Source organism: Colletotrichum scovillei (genome assembly GCF_011075155.1).
Source record: "Colletotrichum scovillei strain TJNH1 chromosome Unknown Contig00012, whole genome shotgun sequence".
Lineage (NCBI taxonomy): Eukaryota > Fungi > Ascomycota > Sordariomycetes > Glomerellales > Glomerellaceae > Colletotrichum > Colletotrichum scovillei.
In genome coordinates this window covers 430,121-452,797 of record NW_023336270.1, presented here as the reverse complement: position 1 = coordinate 452,797, position 22,677 = coordinate 430,121, and the positions used below count along the sequence as shown (strand labels likewise).

The 22,677-nt window shown below is 50.6% G+C and overlaps 7 protein-coding genes across 7 annotated transcripts; 4 read left to right on the top strand and 3 right to left on the bottom strand.

The window, feature by feature from the left end:
* Positions 1 to 1,478: 1,478 nt before the first annotated feature.
* HER10_EVM0005679 (glycosyl hydrolase family 11) lies at positions 1,479 to 2,346 on the top strand (the record flags this gene model as incomplete). The annotated part of the gene is made up of 4 exons (XM_035475285.1): positions 1,479 to 1,738; positions 1,794 to 1,836; positions 1,907 to 2,110; positions 2,185 to 2,346. The coding sequence occupies 4 exons, from the start codon at positions 1,479 to 1,481 to the stop codon at positions 2,344 to 2,346; spliced, it is 669 nt and encodes a 222-aa protein (XP_035326189.1).
* A 461-nt stretch (positions 2,347 to 2,807) lies between these two features.
* On the bottom strand, positions 2,808 to 4,419 carry HER10_EVM0010190 (uncharacterized protein; the record flags this gene model as incomplete). Its single annotated transcript, XM_035479658.1, has 4 exons — positions 2,808 to 3,434; positions 3,500 to 3,713; positions 3,779 to 4,098; positions 4,159 to 4,419. The coding sequence occupies 4 exons, from the start codon at positions 4,417 to 4,419 to the stop codon at positions 2,808 to 2,810; spliced, it is 1,422 nt and encodes a 473-aa protein (XP_035326317.1).
* Positions 4,420 to 8,542: 4,123 nt separating this feature from the next.
* On the top strand, positions 8,543 to 10,529 carry HER10_EVM0003656 (multicopper oxidase; the record flags this gene model as incomplete). The annotated part of the gene is made up of 4 exons (XM_035473322.1): positions 8,543 to 8,790; positions 8,847 to 9,192; positions 9,250 to 9,636; positions 9,693 to 10,529. The coding sequence occupies 4 exons, from the start codon at positions 8,543 to 8,545 to the stop codon at positions 10,527 to 10,529; spliced, it is 1,818 nt and encodes a 605-aa protein (XP_035326123.1).
* A 765-nt stretch (positions 10,530 to 11,294) lies between these two features.
* On the bottom strand, positions 11,295 to 13,117 carry HER10_EVM0000182 (MFS transporter; the record flags this gene model as incomplete). The annotated part of the gene is made up of 6 exons (XM_035469976.1): positions 11,295 to 11,566; positions 11,632 to 12,129; positions 12,197 to 12,426; positions 12,493 to 12,636; positions 12,705 to 12,841; positions 12,929 to 13,117. The coding sequence occupies 6 exons, from the start codon at positions 13,115 to 13,117 to the stop codon at positions 11,295 to 11,297; spliced, it is 1,470 nt and encodes a 489-aa protein (XP_035326011.1).
* A 1,147-nt stretch (positions 13,118 to 14,264) lies between these two features.
* On the top strand, positions 14,265 to 15,803 carry HER10_EVM0010605 (uncharacterized protein; the record flags this gene model as incomplete). Its single annotated transcript, XM_035480059.1, has 3 exons — positions 14,265 to 14,460; positions 14,591 to 14,952; positions 15,039 to 15,803. 3 exons carry the CDS (start codon positions 14,265 to 14,267, stop codon positions 15,801 to 15,803), a joined length of 1,323 nt encoding a protein of 440 aa, XP_035326328.1.
* Positions 15,804 to 17,418: 1,615 nt separating this feature from the next.
* On the top strand, positions 17,419 to 20,789 carry HER10_EVM0007778 (uncharacterized protein; the record flags this gene model as incomplete). Its single annotated transcript, XM_035477323.1, has 5 exons — positions 17,419 to 17,649; positions 17,711 to 18,456; positions 18,523 to 19,537; positions 19,594 to 20,280; positions 20,334 to 20,789. 5 exons carry the CDS (start codon positions 17,419 to 17,421, stop codon positions 20,787 to 20,789), a joined length of 3,135 nt encoding a protein of 1,044 aa, XP_035326241.1.
* Positions 20,790 to 20,988: 199 nt separating this feature from the next.
* On the bottom strand, positions 20,989 to 22,040 carry HER10_EVM0000990 (uncharacterized protein). The gene is made up of 2 exons (XM_035470754.1): positions 21,519 to 22,040; positions 20,989 to 21,452 (listed from the first exon to the last, which is right to left on the bottom strand). Exons 1-2 carry the CDS (start codon positions 21,784 to 21,786, stop codon positions 21,223 to 21,225), a joined length of 498 nt encoding a protein of 165 aa, XP_035326037.1. The 5' UTR covers positions 21,787 to 22,040; the 3' UTR covers positions 20,989 to 21,222.
* Positions 22,041 to 22,677: the final 637 nt, after the last annotated feature.

The following is a 22,677-nucleotide window of genomic DNA, read 5'->3' as shown; positions in this document are numbered from 1 at the left end:
GTTGTTACAGAGTGCAGACTGCGAGATCGTCGGTCTCGGTAGAGGATGTGCCTATCCTTGCCTGGCCCCCAGCTTCTGAACCTGTGCCTGTATCAGGTCCGCGGCAAGTTTTGCCGTGGACAGGACCGTGTTTCCGCATCCTGGTCACGATCAGGAGAATTGTTCTGAGCCACTGTAGTGCTCAATTCCCCAATCATAGAGGTGATTCACAATTCTAGATGAGGTAAATTTTCTTGGCATAACAATTTTTAGCAATTTTAGCCTGGCGAGTCCCTAGACCTCGTTCTCTTGACGTCAGGAATAGACTTACTGTTCGCTAAACTCAAATCGATCCACCGGCCCAGGTGATGCACCTTGGCACCGTAGATTAACACAAGCAGAAGCAAATCGTCAGTCAACCCTAGTGTCGTTCACCTTGGCGTTGCAGGAAGATCAATTGCGTGAAACTTAGTCACGTGCACCGCCGTTTTCCTACTCTTAGCATATTGTCAACTTGAACAGCCGCCGGTCGAAGTAGCATATTGCATCGTTCCACCGTTCTCCTGCCTTCAAAGACACCTACCTGGAACGGAATGCAAGGATTATTGCACGTTCTTCACCCACTTAGTAGTAAAATACTCAACTCGAATGTGCATCAATCATATGCTCCGACACCACATGTAATTTCAACCGAGCGTATCACTTGAGTGCACTCTTCTTGCCACACCTTTTTGTGTTCATTCACTCAAGGGAAAGAATGTCTTGACTCCGCGATGCTTTTACCTGCTCCTCAATCTCAAGACTCAAGTAGTCGGGACGAAGTTTCTTGCTTCGGTACAGGTTGAATGTTTTCCCCATTCACCGCAAAATGGGTCGCACTTGCAAGCAAACCAATCAACAATATGGGTCGACTCACGATGGATTCCATTCAGCCGATACCAGATCTGGTCATCGGAGGCCAAGCCCTCCCTCCGGTGTGATAGTATACATTTTAGGTCTAGACGACGGGTAAAATGTTATGGCAAAATCGTTGCCGCTGCAAGAGCGGGACGGCTTGCAGATCTTAACTATCGAGAGTATTTCTGGAGATTGCAGTGCCGCTGTACCCCAGATTTCATCGGGCGACACACCAAAATGTTGGATTTAGCCTGAGGTCCATCTCCCAGTGCCAAGGTCCCAAGTGCTTAGTGTACCAAACTTGGAAGGCAACTGCCGCGTAACGCCGAACTTGTCACGAGGGCGTTTCTGTAATCACCCAGTCATGTCGACATCTTCTGTATCAACCGCGATAAAGTCATTGGGTGTAGGAGGTATCGATGTGGTTGCTGTCAGACACGTTTAGCCTCATTTTGCCCAACTCTTCCTATCCAGTCAGACGAAAATGGCATCCGACTTGACAACATAAAAGAGGCATAGATCCGGTAGCCAGCAGTTGCAGAACAAATCTAACTCAACAGTTGAAGAATAGCAGAGTTCATTGATCATACAAAGTCATCACCATGGTTTCCTTCTCCAGAGCGCTTGTCACTTTGGCGACTGTCTTCGGAGTCCTTGCCAGTCCTACCGGGGAACTGATCGAGAAGCGACAATCCACTCCAAGCTCGACCGGATATCACAACGGATACTACTATTCGTGGTGGACTGATGGAGGGTCCCAAGTCACCTACACCAACGGTGCTGGTGGCTCCTACAGCGTCAACTGGGGAGGCGGCGGCGGCAACTTTGTCGGAGGCAAGGGTTGGAACCCTGGAGGCTCCAAGTAAGTTTATATCTCTTGTGACATACATCATCTCTAATCGGTTGATCTTTTTCAGGACCATCAACTACTCCGGCACTTACAACCCCAATGGAAATAGTGTAAGTAAACGCGACAGAAATTAAAGAGTCGACGTTGTGCTGGTGAATCTAAACCTGACCTGTTTGACAGTACCTGGCTGTCTACGGCTGGACTCAGAACCCTCTGATTGAGTACTACATTGTCGAAAACTATGGTACCTACAACCCAGCTTCCGCTGCTACGAAGAAGGGTTCTGTTACCAGTGACGGCGGCACCTATGACATCTATGTCAGCACCCGCGTCAACCAGCCAAGCATCGAGGGCACCAAGACCTTCCAACAGTATTGGTCCATTGTAAGTCCCTATGTCAAGATACTCTAGACTACTCACAGTATTGGAAAAGTTCGGACTAACAATGTATCCAACAGCGAACCTCTAAGCGCACCGGTGGTACTGTAACAACTGGCAACCATTTCGCGGCCTGGGCATCAGTCGGCCTCAACCTCGGAACCCATAACTACATGATCGTGGCTACCGAGGGGTATTACAGCAGTGGATCGGCTAGCATTACCGTCAACACTCCTGCTTGATGATTGGGACTTGATGATTGGGAGGCGTTATCTGAATGACAACTTTCACCTGATTTCAATTCCGGTGAGCAGTACTGTCTTTCAGGATGTTGGAGCTGCCAGCTCCCAGTTTCTTTCTTCTGTACATATCGCTCCATTCTTCTGAACACATTGAACACTTGGTATGAAGTAGTGTACATAGTCTTCCTTGCAAGAACACGATGGAAGTTTCAATCCACTCTCTTGAGCTGAGAAAGGCAATTCTGTGATGATTGACTACTGTATAAAAGATCTTGTATCGTATATTTTGCAGAAGAATGCTGCAGGGAGTGAAAGTATCTACAGTGAAACATTTGTGGTGATTGATGTTGAGATGAAAAATAAGTTTAGAATGTAATGAAAGGACTAGCGGTACGGGACGACATGGCCGTACACATCTCCAGACGTCAAAAGCCGTGTGAGTACCAAACATCCCGAAGTACTCAGGGTGACCCGTTGATAGCTTCTTCCTCGGCCTTCTTCTCCGCGATCGCTGCAGCCTCTTCGGGAGCAATGTTGACAAAGGCCTCAGTGGTATCGACATTCTCTGCCTGGGAGATTGCATCCGCGCGAGCTCGGCCATACCATCTGCCGATCTGGCCTCGCTTCTCAAACTCCAAGCCCCGAGCTGCGGCGCAGACGGGAGGCTCAATGAGCACGCCGGTTTGCGGGAATGGTTCGAGGGGACCCCAAACATTGCCATCATCGTCAGCGCCGACGCCCTTCGTCAGGAACTCCATCTGAGAGAAGTCGTATGAGACTGGCGGAACACCAGGCACATCTTGCTCTCCAGGGACCCACACGTTGACGGGCTGGACGTATGTCCCGGCAGTGATTCCGTTCTTGGTCACGCGGGTTTTGGCCACGCCATCAATCTCAGCAGTGACTCGGTACTCTCGGGTGTACCTGAAGAGGATGTTGTTGCGATATTCAAACTTGTTCTGAGCATTGCGGCCACCGCGAAGTCCCATGGAGGCAATGATGCGGTCGGTAGTCGCGCCTGTACAGGGATCAACGTCCATCGCGTACAGGGAGACTGTGGCACGGTTGTTGGAGACAAAGCCGATGAACTGCACGGTCAGTTGTCAGCAACTTGATCAACATGATTAGGATTTGTCGAGTTGATCGCACTTACTCGCGACTCTGCAATTTCGGCATTCGGATTTGGGTTGTCAATTCCTAGCAGACCAAGTTCCATTCTCACGTAGACGACATCGCCGAGAGTATTGATCTGCACGTTCTGCGCCACAATACTGAAGGCAATGACCTCAGCGCCTCGACGGAATCCAGAAAAGGTGATGAAATCGCCGGCTTGGAATGGAGCCATTACAACTGGGTCAGGTGCTGTGCTTTTGTCAAAGTTAGCTTGTTGCTTGGACTTTTACGACGATATCAAGGGAAAAGAATGACTTACAAAGTGCCCGGCCCGACAAAAGGACGGTTGCTCAGAGGACAGAGAGGATCAGTCTCGTTGCGCGGAATGCACATGGGAAAACCCGAGAAAGACGTGATACTAGGACTCTGATCGTCCGCAGTCATCAATGGCGCGCCGGTATAGCCCTTTGAGAAAACAGCATTCGGGTCTGAAATCCTGACGGTTGGCCCGTTCTGGATCTTGAGACTTCCATCCGCAAAGTCTACAGACTCAACAAAGCCACTGCTCAACCCTTCGAAAAATTCGTAGAGTTGGACTTGAGCAACACGAGGCTCTCCGTTGATGCTATTTCCAATGACCTATACGCGGATATCAGTGATGCTCTCTTTGACCTTGAAGTGCATGTCCGGTATCCATACCAAAGTCTCATATCCGGTGAAATCCGCCTTATTGGCGACGAAATCCTTCCAGGGCACCCAGGCAGCCGGAAACTGTACCAGAAGGTTCTTTGGCACATTGACGGTGAAGCCGTTGACGACGATTGTCCCACCTGTGTTGAACGCATCGTCAGTTGCAGTTGCGTCTTCAAGAGCACCTTGAACCCAAATAGGGGCCTCTTGAGATGCTACAGAAGCCACCAACAAAGACCATATAGTGATGAAGACACGGAAAAGATGCATGATGACTCAATTTGACTGATAGGATAGAATGTTGGTGCTTGTGATTGGGGATATTCAGATCGTGACACGGAAATCGTCGCCATTTTATCGCAAACCTCAAAAAGTCCTTCCCGCCTAAACTTTCGAGAGCCTTGAGAGCAATCTCAATCATACTGTGCCCCTATTGGAACTGTCTTCCGTGAAGGACAGTGAATTGTGAACGAGAGAGGATGAGGTCGTAGACCCAATGTCGGTGCCCGCGTCGACGACCATTGCCAAGATTGAACCATCACTTTCTCCCGTTGCTTCCTTCGATGGACTGTCTTGGCCTTCTAGCAGACGCAAGTGTTTTCTCACCACGACAACTATAGGCGGTGAATGACACGCTGCAGCGTGACTCTGCGGACTTGACATTGTCAACCCGGGAGAGCCGACGAGGGCAACGGTATGTTGTGAGGCCTCCGTACAACTCCGATCACCGGATCAGTCTGCAGGATATCATGAGTATTGGATTTACGAGGATGTTCAAGATTCAGAGAAGGTTGACCGCCAGGCAGACAGGCCTGCCGCCGACGAGGAGGTACCCCATCTTGAAGTCCATGTCAACCTCCCTAGGAAGCCCGCTCCGCCGTCTTTGCCAAGACATGAAATTGGCTGAGTGATTTCGCCCCGGCCATGCGCGTGACTAGATTACGTGTAATGGCCCCTAGATGCAGTGCTGCACCCTTACATCGTGGAGGTGACCCCAAGCGCACAACGAGAACTCCAGGATGCGGCTCCACTACGTGCAACTCTCCCGCATGGTTTAAGTCTCGGGCCTGGTTCCGCGAGGTGCACTACGGGTATATAATTGGCGACCTATGCCGGGGTTGGAATCGGGTTGAGAGAGAACCGAGTCGTCAAAACCTGCCAGTCCGGCATCCTGATTCAAGAATCCCGGGAGCGGGGAAGTTGCAACGGTTGGGGGAATGCAACCCAGGATCCCGGACCGGCTCAGACTCTTGGTCATTTCTGCCGATGGGTGAGTACATGTAAAGTCTCAAGACTCAAGAGGAGGCTCCTGAGCGATCCTAGCACAGCTCATGGAACGTAAGCTTGGACTACAATTGGCGAGCATCTCATTGGTGGTCGTAACTACAAGGACGGAAAGGTCGGGGCTATTGGTGACAAGGGTGCCTTACCTATGTTAACCGCAGATAATCGCGTAGACTTTCGTCACGCAAGAGATGCATGCAGGCGCAGCCAGTCGTCTCAGCTCTCATAATCTGATCTCGTTGGATACATGCTTGTGTCTTAGCCAAGAAATTGTAGACACGGGTCACCCCGCGGCGCCTACGAGTTAGACCGAGCAGAAACGCCACGAACAGCATTATGGAGATCCAACGAGGGTTCACAGGACTACAAGGGAAAGAATCGCGCCTGGCAATGACGACTAGACGAACTTAGTGCCGAGCACAAAACGGCTGCGGCGTGTTGAGACGCCCATCGTCCGACGTTATCCCCGGTCTAAGTTTTTACAACTTCACATGCTATGGGCTGGGTTGCAGTTATTGCCGACAGACTATACCAGGCTAGCTAAAAGTTGCCGTCCCTCGACGGTGATGCTACATCTTGGCAATGGGAATCATAGCCAAGCAACTGCTTTAGTGACCGCTGTGCCAGACAGGCACTGTAGCCGCATCGAGACTTGAATCATGGGCGGGCACAAGACTCGCTAAGGGATCTTTACGCGATGCTCCACCCGCGGGGTTAGAGCCCATTTCAGGAGAAAATGTGGTCTTCTGAGCTCTGAAGTCTTCGTCGAACGCTCTCGCCTTTGACCGTTGGAAGTTCCCGAAGGCGATTGAATCTCAAAAGCGGAAATGCCCACATATCTACCTTGCGGTATCCCCGCGTATTGCCTGCGGGAGCCATGGGTCTTGACCGGCCACTCCCGCCAAGGACTACCGTGAGAACGGGTCTAGAGCACGGTTAACATTGCCACCTTCCTCTCTAGAAAAGCGACCGCGACCTCATTGCTCCATGTTCCCGGCTCTACATTCCTCTCAGAATTATCATGTCTTTTCCCCTTTCAAAGTTGGCAGAAAGTGCGGGCTGGTGGTGGCGTGGCCTGGTTGCAGTGAGGATGCATGACGCGACCCATCGTGTTGGACACTCTTGGCGAAAGAGGGCCGGCTTTCCAACTTACTCGAACCCTTGGACTAACATGAACAGCATGTGTCATCTTTCGGATGTTTTCTCTTATTGATTGCAAATGCTTACAAGAAAGAAGCGAATGCGATCCTTAGATGATTCTGAGATCTATTCTGACAGAGCACATACTGTAGTATGAAATACCTGTAGATTTGGAGTTCAAGAGCTTCAACAGAAATCTTTGGAAAGACATTTTTTTCCAATCTCAGACAGCTTGATGTGATCACATAGATCACTACAACATGTTCAAATAATGACTTTTAGAACTAATTTGATCCTAGTAAAGTTGGCTAATAGAGTTGCGGGATGGCCGATTACCTCCTGTGATAAGGTTAAGACAGCCCTTCCTCGACCCCTGAATCACAGCCAGTGGAATCAGACCGAAAGCTTCCACGTTCCTGAGGCCCCTGCCGACCAAAAACGGCTCTACGAGAAAGGGGATGCGGGATTTACGAAAACCCATGCTAGGCGCGCGGGGGAGACAGTTGTCGATATCAAAGCGTCACCGAGTCGACATTTGCGATCCCATCTCCGCCTCTAGAGGGCCTAGAGGGGGGAAGGGGGCAATTCAACCCGAAGGAGCAGAGTAGCAGTCGGATTGTCTCCATTCCGAATGCAATAAGAACTCGTTTCTAGATCGATGGTCCATTTTAGGTGCTTATCATCAAGGCTTCTTGGAGGGGCGGATAGACTAGTCAGCGTTGCTATGGCTCTTGGCAGGAGGTCGGACCATGCCCCCCGTCATGGCGGGCAGCTTCGGTCTGAATGAGAGCAGCGGGCCATATGGGAGCAGCCGGATTCAGATCCGCAAAGGGAATACGAGTACATTTTCGGCTTTCGTCAAAAAGCCAAAACTATCGCTGGGTCAGATTCAAATGCATAGTCAAGATGGCTGAAAGATCCAGGATTATTGTTTCGGTTATACTCGGTTGCTTGCTGAACCTACATGGAGAGCAGAAGTGCGACTTGTTCCATTGTATGACTACTAAGTCAGCAAATAGGAGATCCAAGTAACGCTTCATGAAAGGTATGATATCAAATACAAGGTGTGGTTTCTCAGCCCGAGACCCAGGTGATAGTTACACACCTGATATCGCCGGCCTTAGACGCCCGTTACCTACTTCCTGTCCCATTCCACGTATCATTGAAATGGCATTCCGTTGTCAGACCAAGATCCTTCGACTCTGAACACGCTCTGCCGAGTCATATTAGCGCAATAGCGTATCATTCTTCCAAGACTGCCGTCTTGTCAGCGAGAATAAATCTCACTGTACCATCACACAGAGCCTCCAACCGTGCTCGCCAAGCTACGTGCTCGGGTACCACCCCAGCAATAACCAGCCCAACATCGATACCACTCTTGAAATGAAAGGATCATGAGGAATGATACTTGTGTCAATGCTACCTATTCTAAGGCACTCAAGGAAACATCAACCCATTCTCTTCGTCTGTGGGTCTTCGAGAGTTGCCGCGACCTTGCGCAATAACATCGGATCCACCACATTGTATGAGGGACATTGCAAACATCGCAAGATAATCGGCTCAGTGGCGATGTAACTGCAATGACATGTACGTGTGCGCGATTTCTGCAGTTGATGCCATCACGTACATCGGCCATTGATTTCCTATCCCAGTCTTCAAGGCGAGTCTCTTGCAGAAAACTTGCATCAGTCACAAGGCATGCATCAGCTTCACGACCGGGTTACCGCAAGGGGACTGGAAGATTTCTCTTCGTTCAAATCCAATCCGACTTCGGAGTGGAAGCTAACGTGGTTCTGAGTCCAGTCTTGAATCGGCAAGGCTCCTTGGTCTTTCTTTTTCTTTGATTTTGTCTCCCGATTCTTGTATAAGATCACCTGCTCCGTTTCTCGTCCAACAGAATCTCTTGCTCGACACACATCCCAAGGCCCGGATAATCTGATCTTCTAGTCACTATTCTCCTTCCTACAACATGCGGTTCCAACTCACCGTGGCGCTTGTACAAGCGGCGCTCTCCGCCAGCCTTGTTCAAGCTCAAAACTCTTCCTTCAGTGATACACACATCTCCCAAATTCCCGAGGCAGAGGTTGTAGCCCTCGCTCAAATTGTGGAGGATGACCCGGAGGATGTCTTTACTCTTCTCAAAGATTGGGAAAGCCCCGAGTATGCCTTGATTTACAAGGTGCCTCTGCCCATTCCTCCAGTTAAGGAACCTACCAAGTACGACTATCGGCTACCTTTCTGTTTAGACGCTGTTTTCCTGACATATCTCACAGAAAGATCATCAACCCAGTCACGAACAAGGAGATCTGGTACTACGAGCTTGAGATCAAGCCTTTCAGTCAGGCGGTTTATCCCAACTTGCGCCCTGCAACTCTGGTGGGCTACGACGGCATCTCTCCGGGACCGACACTGATTATTCCTCGCGGAACGGAGTCTGTCGTCAGATTCATCAACAACGCCGCTGCCGAGAACTCGGTTCATCTTCACGGATCTTACTCTCGTGCCCCTTTCGATGGTTGGGCGGAAGATATCACCAACCCAGGGGAGTACAAAGATTACTACTATCCCAACCAACAGTCGGCGAGACTGCTGTGGTACCATGATCATGCAATGCATCTTGTAAGTCCTCCATAGCAGGATGGAACTGTAGGTTTAAGCTCTAATTCGAATCCCAAGACCGCTGAAAATGCCTATATGGGACAAGCTGGAGCCTATCTGATCACGGATGAGGCGGAGAACGCTCTCAACCTGCCTTCTGGCTACGGCGTCTACGACATCCCTCTTGTTCTCTCTGCGAAGCAATACAACGACGACGGTACCCTGTTCTCAACCAAGGGTGAGACTGACAGTCTCTGGGGCGATCTGATTCACGTCAACGGCCAGCCCTGGCCGTTTCTCAATGTCGAGCCGCGAAAATACCGATTCCGTTTCTTGAACGCAGCTGTTTCCCGTGCTTTTGCGCTATACCTTGTCAACTCCAATGCAGTGAATGGAAAGCTTCCATTCCAGGTAATCAGCTCCGACAATGGACTCTTGGGGAAGCCGGTGCAAGTCGCAGACCTCGTAAGTTTTACCCGTGGTATTTGAGTAAAGGCGTAAACTTGCTGACTCTTGTCCAGTATGTCTCACCAGCTGAGCGGTATGAAATTGTCATCGACTTCGCTCAGTACGCTGGCCAGAGACTCGAAATCAGGAACTTCCCCAAGGCTGGCGGCATCGGCGTCGAGGACGACTACTTGCATACCGACAAGGTAATGCAGTTCGTCGTTGGTACGACCTTATCCAGCCCCGACACATCCACCGTTCCAGAGGTCCTTCGCACTGTTCCCTTCCCGACATCAACTGACAACGTTATCAATCACCATTTCCGATTCCATCGTACCAACGGCGAATGGCGCATCAATGGCGTGGGCTTTGCCGATGCAGAGAACCGTGTTCTCGCCAATGTTCCCAGAGGTAAGGTCGAGATTTGGGAGCTTGAGAACAGTTCAGATGGTTGGTCTCACCCCATCCACGTCCACCTTGTCGACTTCAAGGTCATCGCTAGAGACGGTGACCGCGGTGTGATGCCCTACGAAGCAGAGGGCTTGAAGGATGTTGTCTGGTTGGGCAGAGGCGAGTCTGTCCTTGTTGAGGCCCACTACGCCCCCTGGGACGGCGTCTACATGTTCCACTGCCATAACCTGATCCATGAGGACAGTGATATGATGGCCGCCTTCAACGTTACTGTTCTTCCAGAGTTTGGGTACAACGAGACCAAGTTCATTGATCCAATGGAAGCGCGCTGGAGAGCAAAGCCGTACGTAATGGCTGATCTTCGTACGCGAGCTGGATCCTTCTCAGACTCGGCCATTGAGGAGGCAGTGCAGGCTATGGCCGCTACTGACCCGTATAGCAAGGTTGACGACGTTTACAAGAACCTCGATCAATACTGGGCATTGCATGCGAGCAAGTAAGATGGATTTGAGGCGCCCACATGAGCATTGATTCTTTTAATTTCCTGTTATTCTTCTTGGCCGGCAGCTTCCACCTTCTTTTATACTTCCATTCGTTCATCATTCTTCATCAATGGAACTTCCTGTAAATATGTATACATGAGCATGATTTTCCTCGCGTACCCATCAGCTTAGCAATCATTGATTATCCGGTAGTTTTGATCATGAAGTGGATCGTGTTTGTTTTCCATAGCGTGAACTCTCTTTTAAATGCAACTTTGGCTCGGGAAAGCAGTATGCGCAACAGTGGCCTCTATTGCGGTTGCCTCACCGTCCTCACTACTGCAAAGGTTCAAACAGGAGAAGCTATGTCGTTATTGTCCTTGATATTTTGATGCCACCAGATTGATATAATTGAGACCGGAACTATCAAGCTTCCTGACGGAGATTACGCTTCTGCCTAGTACAGGATGGACGACAGTGTCGCTATGAGAAATGGCCCAAATATCATTTGAATCAATGCGCAGATGTTGACAATGCAGCACTAGATTCCGCTCGACTAGGTACCGCAAAGTCACTCCCCCCGGACCAGTTTGGACATGCACTGGTTGGACATAGTGACCCGCCAGGCCCCATCCTAAGACCGCCAGGCCTTATTCTTCGACACGTATATACTTAGTACTTGATGGTCTAGATTCGCAGTACTAGAGACACTCTCGCATGTTCCGATACAAATTTTGACCTGAAGACATCAAGTATCCGAAAGCCTGCATGGACTTGTTGATTCTAGTACGCATAGAGATTGATCGCTTCATCTTGGGTGCTTCTGATCTTCCTGTTGGCGCGTTTCAAGACGAGCTTCATAGCCCATGCTGTTAAGACCACACCCAGGGAGAAGGCGATGCTAGCGACCATGGCTCTACGAAAGAGGGGGCTGTCGCTATCCGGCCATAGATAAGGGGTGTAGACAAAAGACAGATTGCCAAATGTATTTACAATGGCGATTGCGGCAGCTTTCTTTTCGTCAGTCTGGCCAACCGTTGCTGATGTCCACGCGACTAGAGTAACGCGTTAGTTCATGCCCATCAAGTCAATATGCCCGGGTCGAGCGAGTGACGATTACCATTAATGTTGTTCACTCCATACGTAGCCGCCACAAACAGAACCATAGCGAAGTATCGTGCGCCGATGTTCATCGTACTTGTTGCTACAGCGAAGCCGACGATCGCGACTGCCTTGGAACCTGTGATGTGCCAGGTACGTTCATTGAACCTTCCTGAGGACCATGACACCAGAACTGACGTCGCTCCTCCGATGAGATACGGTGGACAGGTGAGTACCAGCGTTGTTGTGGTACTGAAGCCAAGTGACTTGACAGCTGTCGGCAAGTAGTTCTTGAAGTTGTTTGCCGAGAGGTGAAGATTCCCCATGAGAGCAAAGACCCAGGTGCGATAATCTGTGACGGCTTCCCAGAGGCCGGACCAAATGCTGGTTCCCTGTCGTTTTTCTGTTGTGTCCTTTGCAACCCGCGAATGAGCCAACTCGCGTTCTTCTTGAGTGAGCCATCGCGTCTGGAGCGGGGCATTAGGAAGCACGAAAAAGGCGACCACGGCAACACCAACTGTATGGCAATACTGTCAGACTCTGGGCTCTGGTAATCTTATGCATTGTTTGAGGCAAAGTCTTACTTGTGACGATACCTTGAATCAAGAACAGCCATCTCCACCCAGCCATGCCATGCCGTCCGTCTAGACCAGCAAAGACGCCAGCGGCAATAAGACCGGAGAATGAGCTTGCAAGCAAGTTGCCTGTGTAAAATACAGCGAGTCGTGTTGCAACCTCTTTCCGTGTGTAGAACAAGCTCACGAGGTAGCAAGCGCCCGAGTAGAAAGGTGCTTCAGTGAGACCAAGCACCAGTCTTCCAACCGACAGACATCGTCAGTCTTCAGGATCTGTGATCAGGCACAAAGGACGTCCGACTTACCTGCACACAAGCATTCCATGATAGTCCTTGACAATACAAATGAGAGTTGACACAATAGCCCATGCCATCATCCAGCCGGACATGTAGTAGGCAGGCTTGACGCGAGTCACCAGCATGTTCGACGGAACTTGTCCCGTGATATAACTGCCTTTATATGTCAGCAATGCTCTGGTACAAACAATGTCTAGATCACTTGTGATTTTGAGACTGACCCAACGAAGAAGACGCTGACGCAGGTGTTGTACTCGGATCCTTTCATGTTGAGCTCGTTGTCCAGGTTATTGAGCTTGCCGTTTACAATTGCATTTCGGTCAAGGAAGTTCAAGAAGTACATCAACCATAAAATGGGCTGGGCGGATATTTTCGATTCAGCTTCATTTCCATCTCTGGTCATGGAGATTGTGGACAATCATTGAAAATGGAGCGATCGGCTTACCATGAGATAGGTGTCCAATTTTCGAACCAAAGCAATTTCTTTGGGATCAACTTTAGCAGCAGACCCAAACTTGTCAGGATGGGCTTGAAAGCCACCCTTTTTGGGACTTTCTTGGTGGTCAATATGATCGACGACTGCTTCATGGTCTTTGACCATATCGGTGGTCATAAAATGCTGGTTTGGAGACATAACTGGCTGTAGAGATTATTACTGAATCTGATGTGATGTGAGGCTGCTTCAATGCGCTGAGTAGAGATGAAAATAATTATTCGGAGCTGTTCAAGATATTGCCTCTTAAATAACCCACATAACATCCTCTCGGATCTCTGATCAAACCGGAAAAGGCATCCTCGGGCCCGGAAACTTGCGAAGCACGATTGTAGAGACAATGACAGTGACTAGATGCATGGCGAACTCCTACACAATACCCACCAATCAAAGCCTTTGCTTATTATAGTCGACGATGATGATTGATCCGGCATTTTATTCGCCGTGGTTCTTAGGCAAATCCGGGGTGCAGCCTCCCTGTGGGATAGGCACCTAACATTTGCTTATGAATGCCTAACTACTTTAGCTACCTGTCGAGAATGTCAAGGGTTGAGCGATGCGCCCGACATTCGCGATGTCCCGATGTCCATCTACAGCCGCATGAATTGGCCCGTCCATAGCCGCAAGACAGTTAAGTATGTACCAATGAAAGGTAACACTAGTGATGTAATGTTGAGTGAGTATATGGCACATTACACCTCATATAAGTCAGGCGCTGGTCGTCGAGACTTCGATTGTCTAACGTTGTCATACAATAGTCGGGTATCACGTTGCTGACCTGCAATTGTCCGCACCTGAATGAAGACATTGTGTCTGACAAATAAGATGAATACGATGCTGCTACAGGGCACTGCTGCCCATCATTCAGTAAGATGAAGGGGGATTATGGATACTCTCGTCATCTTGAGAACGTGTTTTTTGGTCATTGTAACTAATGCAAACAATAAGGGAGCCTGTATATGATGACCTAGATGAAACCAGATAAATGTTGCGACTGGTGTACCGTAAGATCCGGCTGATGTCTACTTCCTTGTGCTAGAAAAGGCAGTGGCAAGTCCTAGAGAATCGAAGCTTTGTTTTTCCAATGACCGATACGTGACGTGGGCGGTGAGATGCTGGTACAAGTACAAATCAGCTATAAATACGTCAAGACGCTGCTATCTTCCTGCAACAGTGTATCTGGTAATTAACTTTGTCAAGTCAAATACCAAATTCTGCATAAATCTGACTTTCGGCGAATCGCTCTTCATTGATCATCTTTTTCGCCTCAAGTTCAACCTTTTCCCAGATGGAACTCCTTGTCGTGTTGCTAGGACTATTCCTGTGGGCTGGCGCCACGCCGGTTCTGGAGAAGATGGACCCCATTTGGAATAAAGAGAAAATGTGTAACGGATGGGACCTTTCGACTGCTGGAGGCGTTGAGCGACTGTGGCAAGAAACCGCCGCGGGCTTTTCTCTCGATTTTTTCCTCGAAATAAGCCTGAGTAAGTCGTCGATACCGAGTCACAAAAATGCTGTCTTGCGTCTCTCATTCAACTCGACATTCAGAAGCTCATCCCATCAATACTACAGAAGATACAGGCGTGGAATTCTCCCAAAGTAAGGCAAACGAAGGCTGGACCACCAAGCTTGAACATAAAATGCGAAGCAGTGGTCGTCCCGGAGTCGGCGGCTGTTCGACAATCGGCGGTCAATGCAGCCCTTTTAGCGACTGGGACTGCGAGAGATACTATGATGAAACCAACAAGACTGGCTTTGGCAGAAACTCATACTGGGTCTTCCAAGCCGTCATAGGGCTACACAGCAAGATTGACAAGATCAACGAAGAGATTACTCGACAAACCCTGGTGGAGAATTTGAAGATATCGCAGACGCTCAGTGAGTTTGACGCGCCGGACACGAAGGCTTCAAGTGTGTTCAAGTGGATTGCAGCCGCTGCATCAATGGGAGGCGGTCTCATGCCTTTGCCAGGAGCGGCGGTACCGGTGTGTTCAGATGCAACGTTCTCGAGCATTACCAAATCTCACCACTCAAGCTTTACTGATTTCTCGCCAATGGACAGGGCCCTGCCGGATTCGTGACTGCAGGACTAGCTATCATTGGCAGCATCTCTTCTCAGATGGCCGATGCGGAATCGAAAGAGAATACAGAGGCGAATGATGTTGCAGTCGCCTTAGGGAATGCCTTTGAAAGCCTCACGAAAGGCCTTGAAGACATCCTTCGCGTCGCTACAGGCGGTGGAGTTGATGACAACGAGTACAATGCTCTTCCTTCTCTTGGAAACGAGAAGGACGATTTTCTCAGCAAAGTCCCTGCTTTTCTGAACGGCGGTTGGCCATTACTTGCTGAGGACTCGAGCGAATTCACAGAATGGGTTGACATCATCAGTGATAACCTCAAGATGAAAGTGGCAACTGAGGCCATGAAGGCTTCGAAACTACATCTGGTGGCAGACAGACACAAAGACGCCGCAACCCGAGAAGGATGTGGAACCGACATAGGCCGTCAGTGGATGGAACTGAGAAGCGGCGAAGAGTACTGTTTCTACCTAATGAGAGAATCGGCTGACACTTTCTGGTACGAGGCCGAGCCCAGGATCTACGATGCGATGGAGAGTCACGGCATTGGGAATCGAGTACCATTCTACGCTGCCATTATTGACTGCGCCCTCAATGGAAATGGCGATGGCGTGGAGATTGGGGGTGGAATAGGAAAGGTACCTCGGTGCTACTTCGACCTCCCGGCAGTATTTTACGACGAGAGCGGGAACTGCATGGATCCTACCACTGATGGCTGCAGTCCGGTAACAACTTCACCGCTCTCATAGGGTCTCACAGCCGGTGGCCAGCTCGAGCCTACAGTTAGGCTCTGGGCGCAACGTCAATCTAGAAGAGTGTGTTCTCACTCACCATCTTCCGGACACTACCTATGTCTTTTGGTACTGTTTCTTAATTGGGTGATAGAGAAAGTAGCAACGGCGGAAGAGAGTCAAACGTCCTTAAATCGCCATGAGTCTTCTTGAAAGAGTTTTCATGATCTTGTCGAATCTTTCTTTACGAATTGTTGCAAAGTGGTGGGGACCGGATGACTGGCTTTAGCACACATGCCTAGAGGCCGGGGCAGCGTTAACGCTTACAGTTCATGTAGTATTTTAAGGTAAGTCATGGATTCGCTGGGCTCGCAAACAGTGCTTCCCCTATTATTGGACTGCTAGAAGAACTGAAGCATGACTGAGAAGAACTTCCGAACAAACATGAAAAGACACACAAATGGGTTGCTTTAAGAATCTCGTGTTCTTTGTAACCCAGTCCGTTTCTGTCGCTCTGCGGGTTAGATTACAGAGTAGGTACTTACACTAACTGACTATAAGCCATGGGTTGCATGCTCAAATTCGTCACTCGCGTATTTGATACATCAGAAACTCGTAAATGGATTCTAGGGGGTGACTAGAAGGTGACTAGGATTTGGCGTTCGAATCGATGAGAATCTGGGCTATGGTTTTCGTCATGGCGACCGACTGAAGGCCCCGGACGCCTGTGTGATGGCTCGGTACAAGTCAATTGCAACCAATGAGCATGAACATCATTTGCTTGTATTACCGTCAGTAGCTGCCAGAAGTCCGTCTATAACCGGGGTTGGGGGCATGCGCGGTCTTGCGCATAAAAGTGCTTACAAGCATGGCCGTGGGAGAATCCCACCACTCAGATAATTCTCAAGGTATGACGAGAGTGCAATTCTGAAGCAGGGATTCTCATGAAAATCGCACACAACCCACACCAAGTACGCGAGGCAACACACGCACCTAGCCCCTACGCGAAGCACGATACAGACCAGTTTCTGGTGATAGATTACCTAAGAAAATAAATCTATAGTTTAGCATTTGGGGCATTCATTTAGTGCTAGCCCATGAGCCGAAGATCCGCCACGACATGTACTCTAATGACTACCTACTGATACCTATACCTGCTCAAGGTACATTGAGACGCAGCGATTGCGGGCTTCTCGGTCTCTCTTCATCGAGAAATTGAAAGGTTCCGTCTAAAGCCAACACTGCACAGGCGCAGAAGTACGAAACAGTCACAGCCGCAAGCCTCACACACTGAGATACTAGCCTCGTATTCACACCTCATTGGTGGTAACTGATCCCCCGTAGACCACCACCGGTTATAGACGCTTCGGAGCACCCGGACCCCGCATCCGGAAACCTGATTAACTTGCATCAGCGGCCCGGAACGGAGGCGGAACGGAATTGTCGCGCGGATACGCTCAACGCCGACCAGATCGCAGGGGACCGGAGCCGGCGGTGCGAGATGACCGTCAGTACATAAGTGAAGTTGGTTCCACGTCAAGACGAGACTTTCTCTCTCATCACCGAATGGACTCCAAGCCCGTACGACTCCATCCTATTTCTAATACACGCACCTCTGTTCGGCTTCTTCATAATGGCAACCCAGACGACGACAGTGACCCAGCTCAAGGTCTCCGCTCAAAATCGTCCTTTCTTCACCCTCGACGAGCTCATCAAGAGACGAGCACTCGAACTCGGTGATGCGCCCTTACTTGGGTACCCTAATGAGGGCTTTCTGGACTTCGAGGAGCACAGCGCTCGCGCCGTGGACCGGTATGTCGACGCCGCTGTGCAGAGGCTACAGCAGCTGGGTCTATCCTCCGTTGTAAGCCATGCTATTTCTTCACTATTTCAGCCAAGCTTCCACTGACTTGTAACTTGATGAGGACTCAAATTCTGAGAAGGCCCCCGTGATAGGAATCCTTGCTCACTCTGGTTTGCATGTCATCATCACGATTATGGCTCTTAGTCGGCTAGGCTATGCAGTGTTTCTTGTCTCAACGAGACTTCAAAGCCCAGGAATCGCCCGCCTTTGTGAGTTGGCGGACTGCAATGCCATGCTCACCACGTCAACTTTCCATCCTGTTCTAGCCGAAGTTCAGCAACAACGCGACCTCGATATTTTGCCACTGCTGGCTCACTCAGACTACTACGGCAGAGATGCCCCCGTGTTTTCCAGGACCTACGACCCAGAGCGAGAATCGAGGAAAATTGCCGCCATCATCCACTCCTCCGGTTCGACAGGCCTTCCGAAGCCGATCTACCTAACTCACAAGAGCTGCATTGGGGCCTTTTCCGTTCATATGAATATGAGGGCCTTCATTGTCTCTCCCTTGTTTCATAGCCACGGATTTTACGAGACATTTCGCTCAATCTACTCGAAGAAGCCCATCTACTATGGTAACTACAATCTGCCTCTAACGAGACAGAATCTGATCCAGATGATCAATTACGTCAAGCCTGAAATCTTCCACGTGGTTCCCTATGTCGTGAAATTGCTAGCTGAAACAGACGAGGGTATCCAGGCTTTGGCAAGTGTGAAACTTGTTCTCTTCGGGGGAAGTAGCTGTCCAGATGACCTTGGCGATCGTCTGGTCAATAATGGGGTCTATCTCGTCGGAAACTATGGATCGTAAGAGCAACCCTTGCCCACCCTAGTTTCTTCAACCTTGTAGGCACTCGCACTAACGAAGTAAAGAACTGAGGTCGGCAGGTTGATGAACTCCGTTCGTCCGCCAGGCGATAAAGCCTGGAATTACCTGCGTCCTCTCCCCTCCGCAAAGCCCTACGTTCTCATGGATGAGGTCTCGCCTGGGATCTACGAGTGTGTCTGCCTCGACGGCATCCCCTCGAAGTCGACATCGAACTCAGATTCGCCACCAAACTCATTCCGCACGCGTGATCTCTTCGTGAAACATGCCACTCAGCCGGACTGGTGGAAGTATGTCAGCAGACTCGACGACAGATTCACTCTGATCAATGGCGAAAAGGTGCTCCCTATTCCCATCGAAGGGAGAATTCGCCAAGAGGAGATTGTCAAAGAGGCTATAGTCTTTGGCGAGCAGAGAAGTTATCCCGGTGCTCTGATCGTCAAAGCGGACAATGCCGCGAGCCTATCTGATGCGGAGTTTGTTGAGGCGATCTGGCCGGCAGTTGAAGCTGCGAATGCGAAAGCCGAGTCCTTCTCGCGCATACCTCGAGAGCTCATCATTGCGCTCCCACCGGAGACACAGTACCCCCACACTGACAAAGGGACCTTCATTCGGGCGCCGTTCTATCAGCAATTCGGAAAAGAGATACGGATCGCCTATGACAGGTATGAGAACGAAGATGAAGGAGGTAGCTTGTCTCTTGCGGGCCAAGAGCTGGAGATCTGGCTTTTGCAGCAACTCAAGAAACAGTTGGGTATCGACTTACCATCTGCCGACGCAAACTTCTTCGCTTCCGGCGTTGATAGTCTCCATTGCATCCAGATGTGGAGTCTGATCAAGAGGGAAGTCGATTTGGGTGGTCGTCAGAGCCACCTGGGACAGAACGTTCTCTATGAATCTGGAAACATCCGAAAACTCTCTGAACATCTCGTTGCATTGAGAAACGGTCAGGTCGAAGCGGCACAAGACGAGCTACAAGAGATGCAGGATTTAGTAGCCAAGTACTCCTCCATCACGCAGCACATCGCCGGTGCAGCTCCGAAACCTGACAAGCACCTCGTTGTAAGTGACACTAGTTCCACCGCGACCTCAAGACATCACTGATATCGCCTTCACAGTTCCTCACTGGAGTGACGGGCGGCTTAGGAGCTCATCTTCTTGGCCAACTCGCTGCCCTCCCAACCGTATCCTCAGTTTGGGCAGCCGTCCGCGCACCCGACGATACCGCCGCAGCATCTCGCATCGCACACTCACTTACCTCGCGTGGCATATCTCTAAGCCTCCTCCAACAATCTAAAGTGGTGCCGTTGTCTTGTGATCTAAGCCTCCCAAATTTCGGCCTCGACGCCACCCGCATCGCCGATCTGAAGTCGAGGCTCACAATCGTAATTCACAGCGCCTGGGCCGTCAACTTCAACATCCCCGTACAGAGCTTTGAGGACCAGCACATCAAGGCAGTCCACAACCTCATCCAGCTGTGCCAGTCCGTCGAGACACCCAATCCCGCACGATTCTTCTTCTGCTCGTCCGTCTCCGCGTCAGGTGGATCGCCTATGCCTGGTACCGTGCCGGAGAGACCGGTTCCGACGCCGGCATGGGCACAGGGCACGGGATATGCGCGGTCCAAGTGGGTGTCTGAGCATATCACGCGTAATGCGAATCTGAACGCCGGTGCGCCCGCAAGAGTCTTGAGGATTGGGCAGCTTGTGGGTGACAGTAAGGTCGGCGAATGGAACACGACTGAAGGTATCCCGTTGATGATCCAGACGGCTGTCACGCTTGGTGCCTTGCCGAATCTCGACGAGGTGAGTCTCACCTGAACAGCTTAGAGAAAGTCATGACTCTGACGTGATGATAGGAGATGACTTGGCTGCCCGTCGACCACGCTGCAACTGCCATCTTGGAACTCGTCAATGCCAACGTCGCCCCGCAGCCTAGAGACCGCGATACCGATCCCGACTTGGTGTACCACGTCCTTAACCCGACGCGCTTCCATTGGACCCGTGATATGCTTCTATCCCTATCTGAAGCTGGTCTACAGTTTGAGAGACTCCCGACCAATCAGTGGATGGACAAGTTGCGGCAGTCTGAACGAGACCCAAAGAAGAATCCGCCGATCAAGCTCCTGGATTGGTTTGAGAGCAAGTATGGACGGACGGCTTCTGCGAATAAGGGGGTCCTGGCATATTTAACAGCGGAAACTGAGAGGGACAGTCCAACGTTGAGAGAACTACCCGATGTCACGGATGTAAGGTTCATCACGACGTTGATCGTGAGGCTGAAAGCTCGATGGGTGGCGGATGATAGTGCATGAGGGGGGTCAGCACGGGGAATTTGCGCGGGTATATCTATCCCTTCTTAAATCCTGGGCCATCTCAGAAATTGAGCGGGTTGCCCAGAATGCCATCTAACGACCACCAAAATTTAATCGGTCTGTGACTACTTCTTCCCTCATGCGGGAGCGTTCCAGGATGAACATAACTGTATTCTTCGTACTTGATAAACGTGTTTGAGCGCGAAAAGAATGAATGCCACTGCGCAATTGGCCCCAACCGTCATTTAAGGTTCCATTGACCTTTGTCAGATTCACCCCATTGAGCCGGACAGAAACTGAATCTAATGCACCGTGTCGCTTGCCATCACGAGGCCCAATTTCCCATTCTAAAATGTCATAAAATCAAAGCCGTGGCCCCTCCCAAATGCGCCATATCCCTAGAGTTTTGGTATCTTCAAAGCCCATGTAGTATTTACAAAGCAGCAGCAGCGAGAGCGACGGCGCCGAGCATGCCGTAGTAAGCGTTCGTCGGCCGTGCAGCGGCGGCGGGTGTAGCGGTGGCAGATGTGGCGGCGCTGCTGCTAGCGGTTGCGGCCGCGGTACCGAGGACGCCGGTTACGAGGTTCGATGCCGATGCGAGGTCGGATGCGGCCGGGTTGTTCTGAACTTCGGAGCAGATTGACGGTGCGATTTTTGCAGCCGCTGTAAGAACTTTTGTTAGCCACCTATACGATGAACGGGACACGAGTCACAGGGTGTGCAACATACCGGCGATCTCTGTTGTGGAGCAGCCAGCAGTGAGCACGCAGGGCGTCAGGCTGGAGATGAGCTTGTCCTGGCTGGCGCACAAGCAGGTGAAGTCGGTCGCGGAGCAGCCAATGGTGCTGGCGGCGGTGCTGATGCAGCCTACGGCGCAGCTGGGGAGCTGGGCGATGAGGCTGGCCAAACCGGTTGAGCTGGAGGATGCGGCGGAGGTGGTGACCGACTGGGCGGCGGCGAGGCCGGAGAAGAGTCCGAAGGCGATGGTGTACTTCATGGTGACGTTGTTGAGTGGTTTCTCGTTGAATAGGTTTGGGGATGTCGATCGAGTGGTGAGCGAGATCTTTGGTGGTTGATCAGAGGTTCATAGGATGATCAGTATGTTTGTTCGAGGAGTCAAGAACGATGTTTGATCGTAGTGACAGACGAAATGAAGAACAATTAGAGGCCTGTAAAGAAAAGTGGCGCTTTCAATATTGCTGCTGCAGGTATGAATCGTTTGTGAAAGACCAAGGGGTTGACTGAGAAGACACAGGAAGGCAAGTGGAATCAATGGGAAAAGACGATTGATTTAATATACTGGAAACGATCATCTCTGGAGATGAACCTTGAGGAGCCACAAGGGAGGTCCAGACTCAAATCTTAACACAACCAAGAACCGAACGACGCTGCCCAGCGAAATACGAGACGTGCGCCAAGGGGCAGAACAGAAGGATTCAATACGACGGGTTGCTGCCGCTGGGCTCAAATTCGGTACGCCGCGAGTACGAATAGTCAATCTTGGAGCCCTTGGCTGAAATTGAAGCTGTTTGGCTCCGTGCGATCAGCGGAGTTTACCAAGCAACTAAGAGAGCTCCGGTTTTCTTGCAACACTGCCTCGATGCCGCGCGGTCCATCCTTGGCTGCAGTGAACAGCGTGTTTGTTCTATGGAGCAGCGTTGGCGATGTCCAGTCACAGGTTGATGGCGGAATAATGCGCGCCAGACTAGCTGGTCAGCTTCGCATCTGTTATGGTCTATCCTGTCTACTGTAGATGCTCAACGACCGAGACCGAGCGAGACGTCAAGGTCTGGAGGCGGTGATGGCGTAAGCTTTATTGACTTCGAACGAGGCTTCATGTGACGATTCAATGTTGTTTGTCCTGCATGACAGATTTCATCCAAACGCA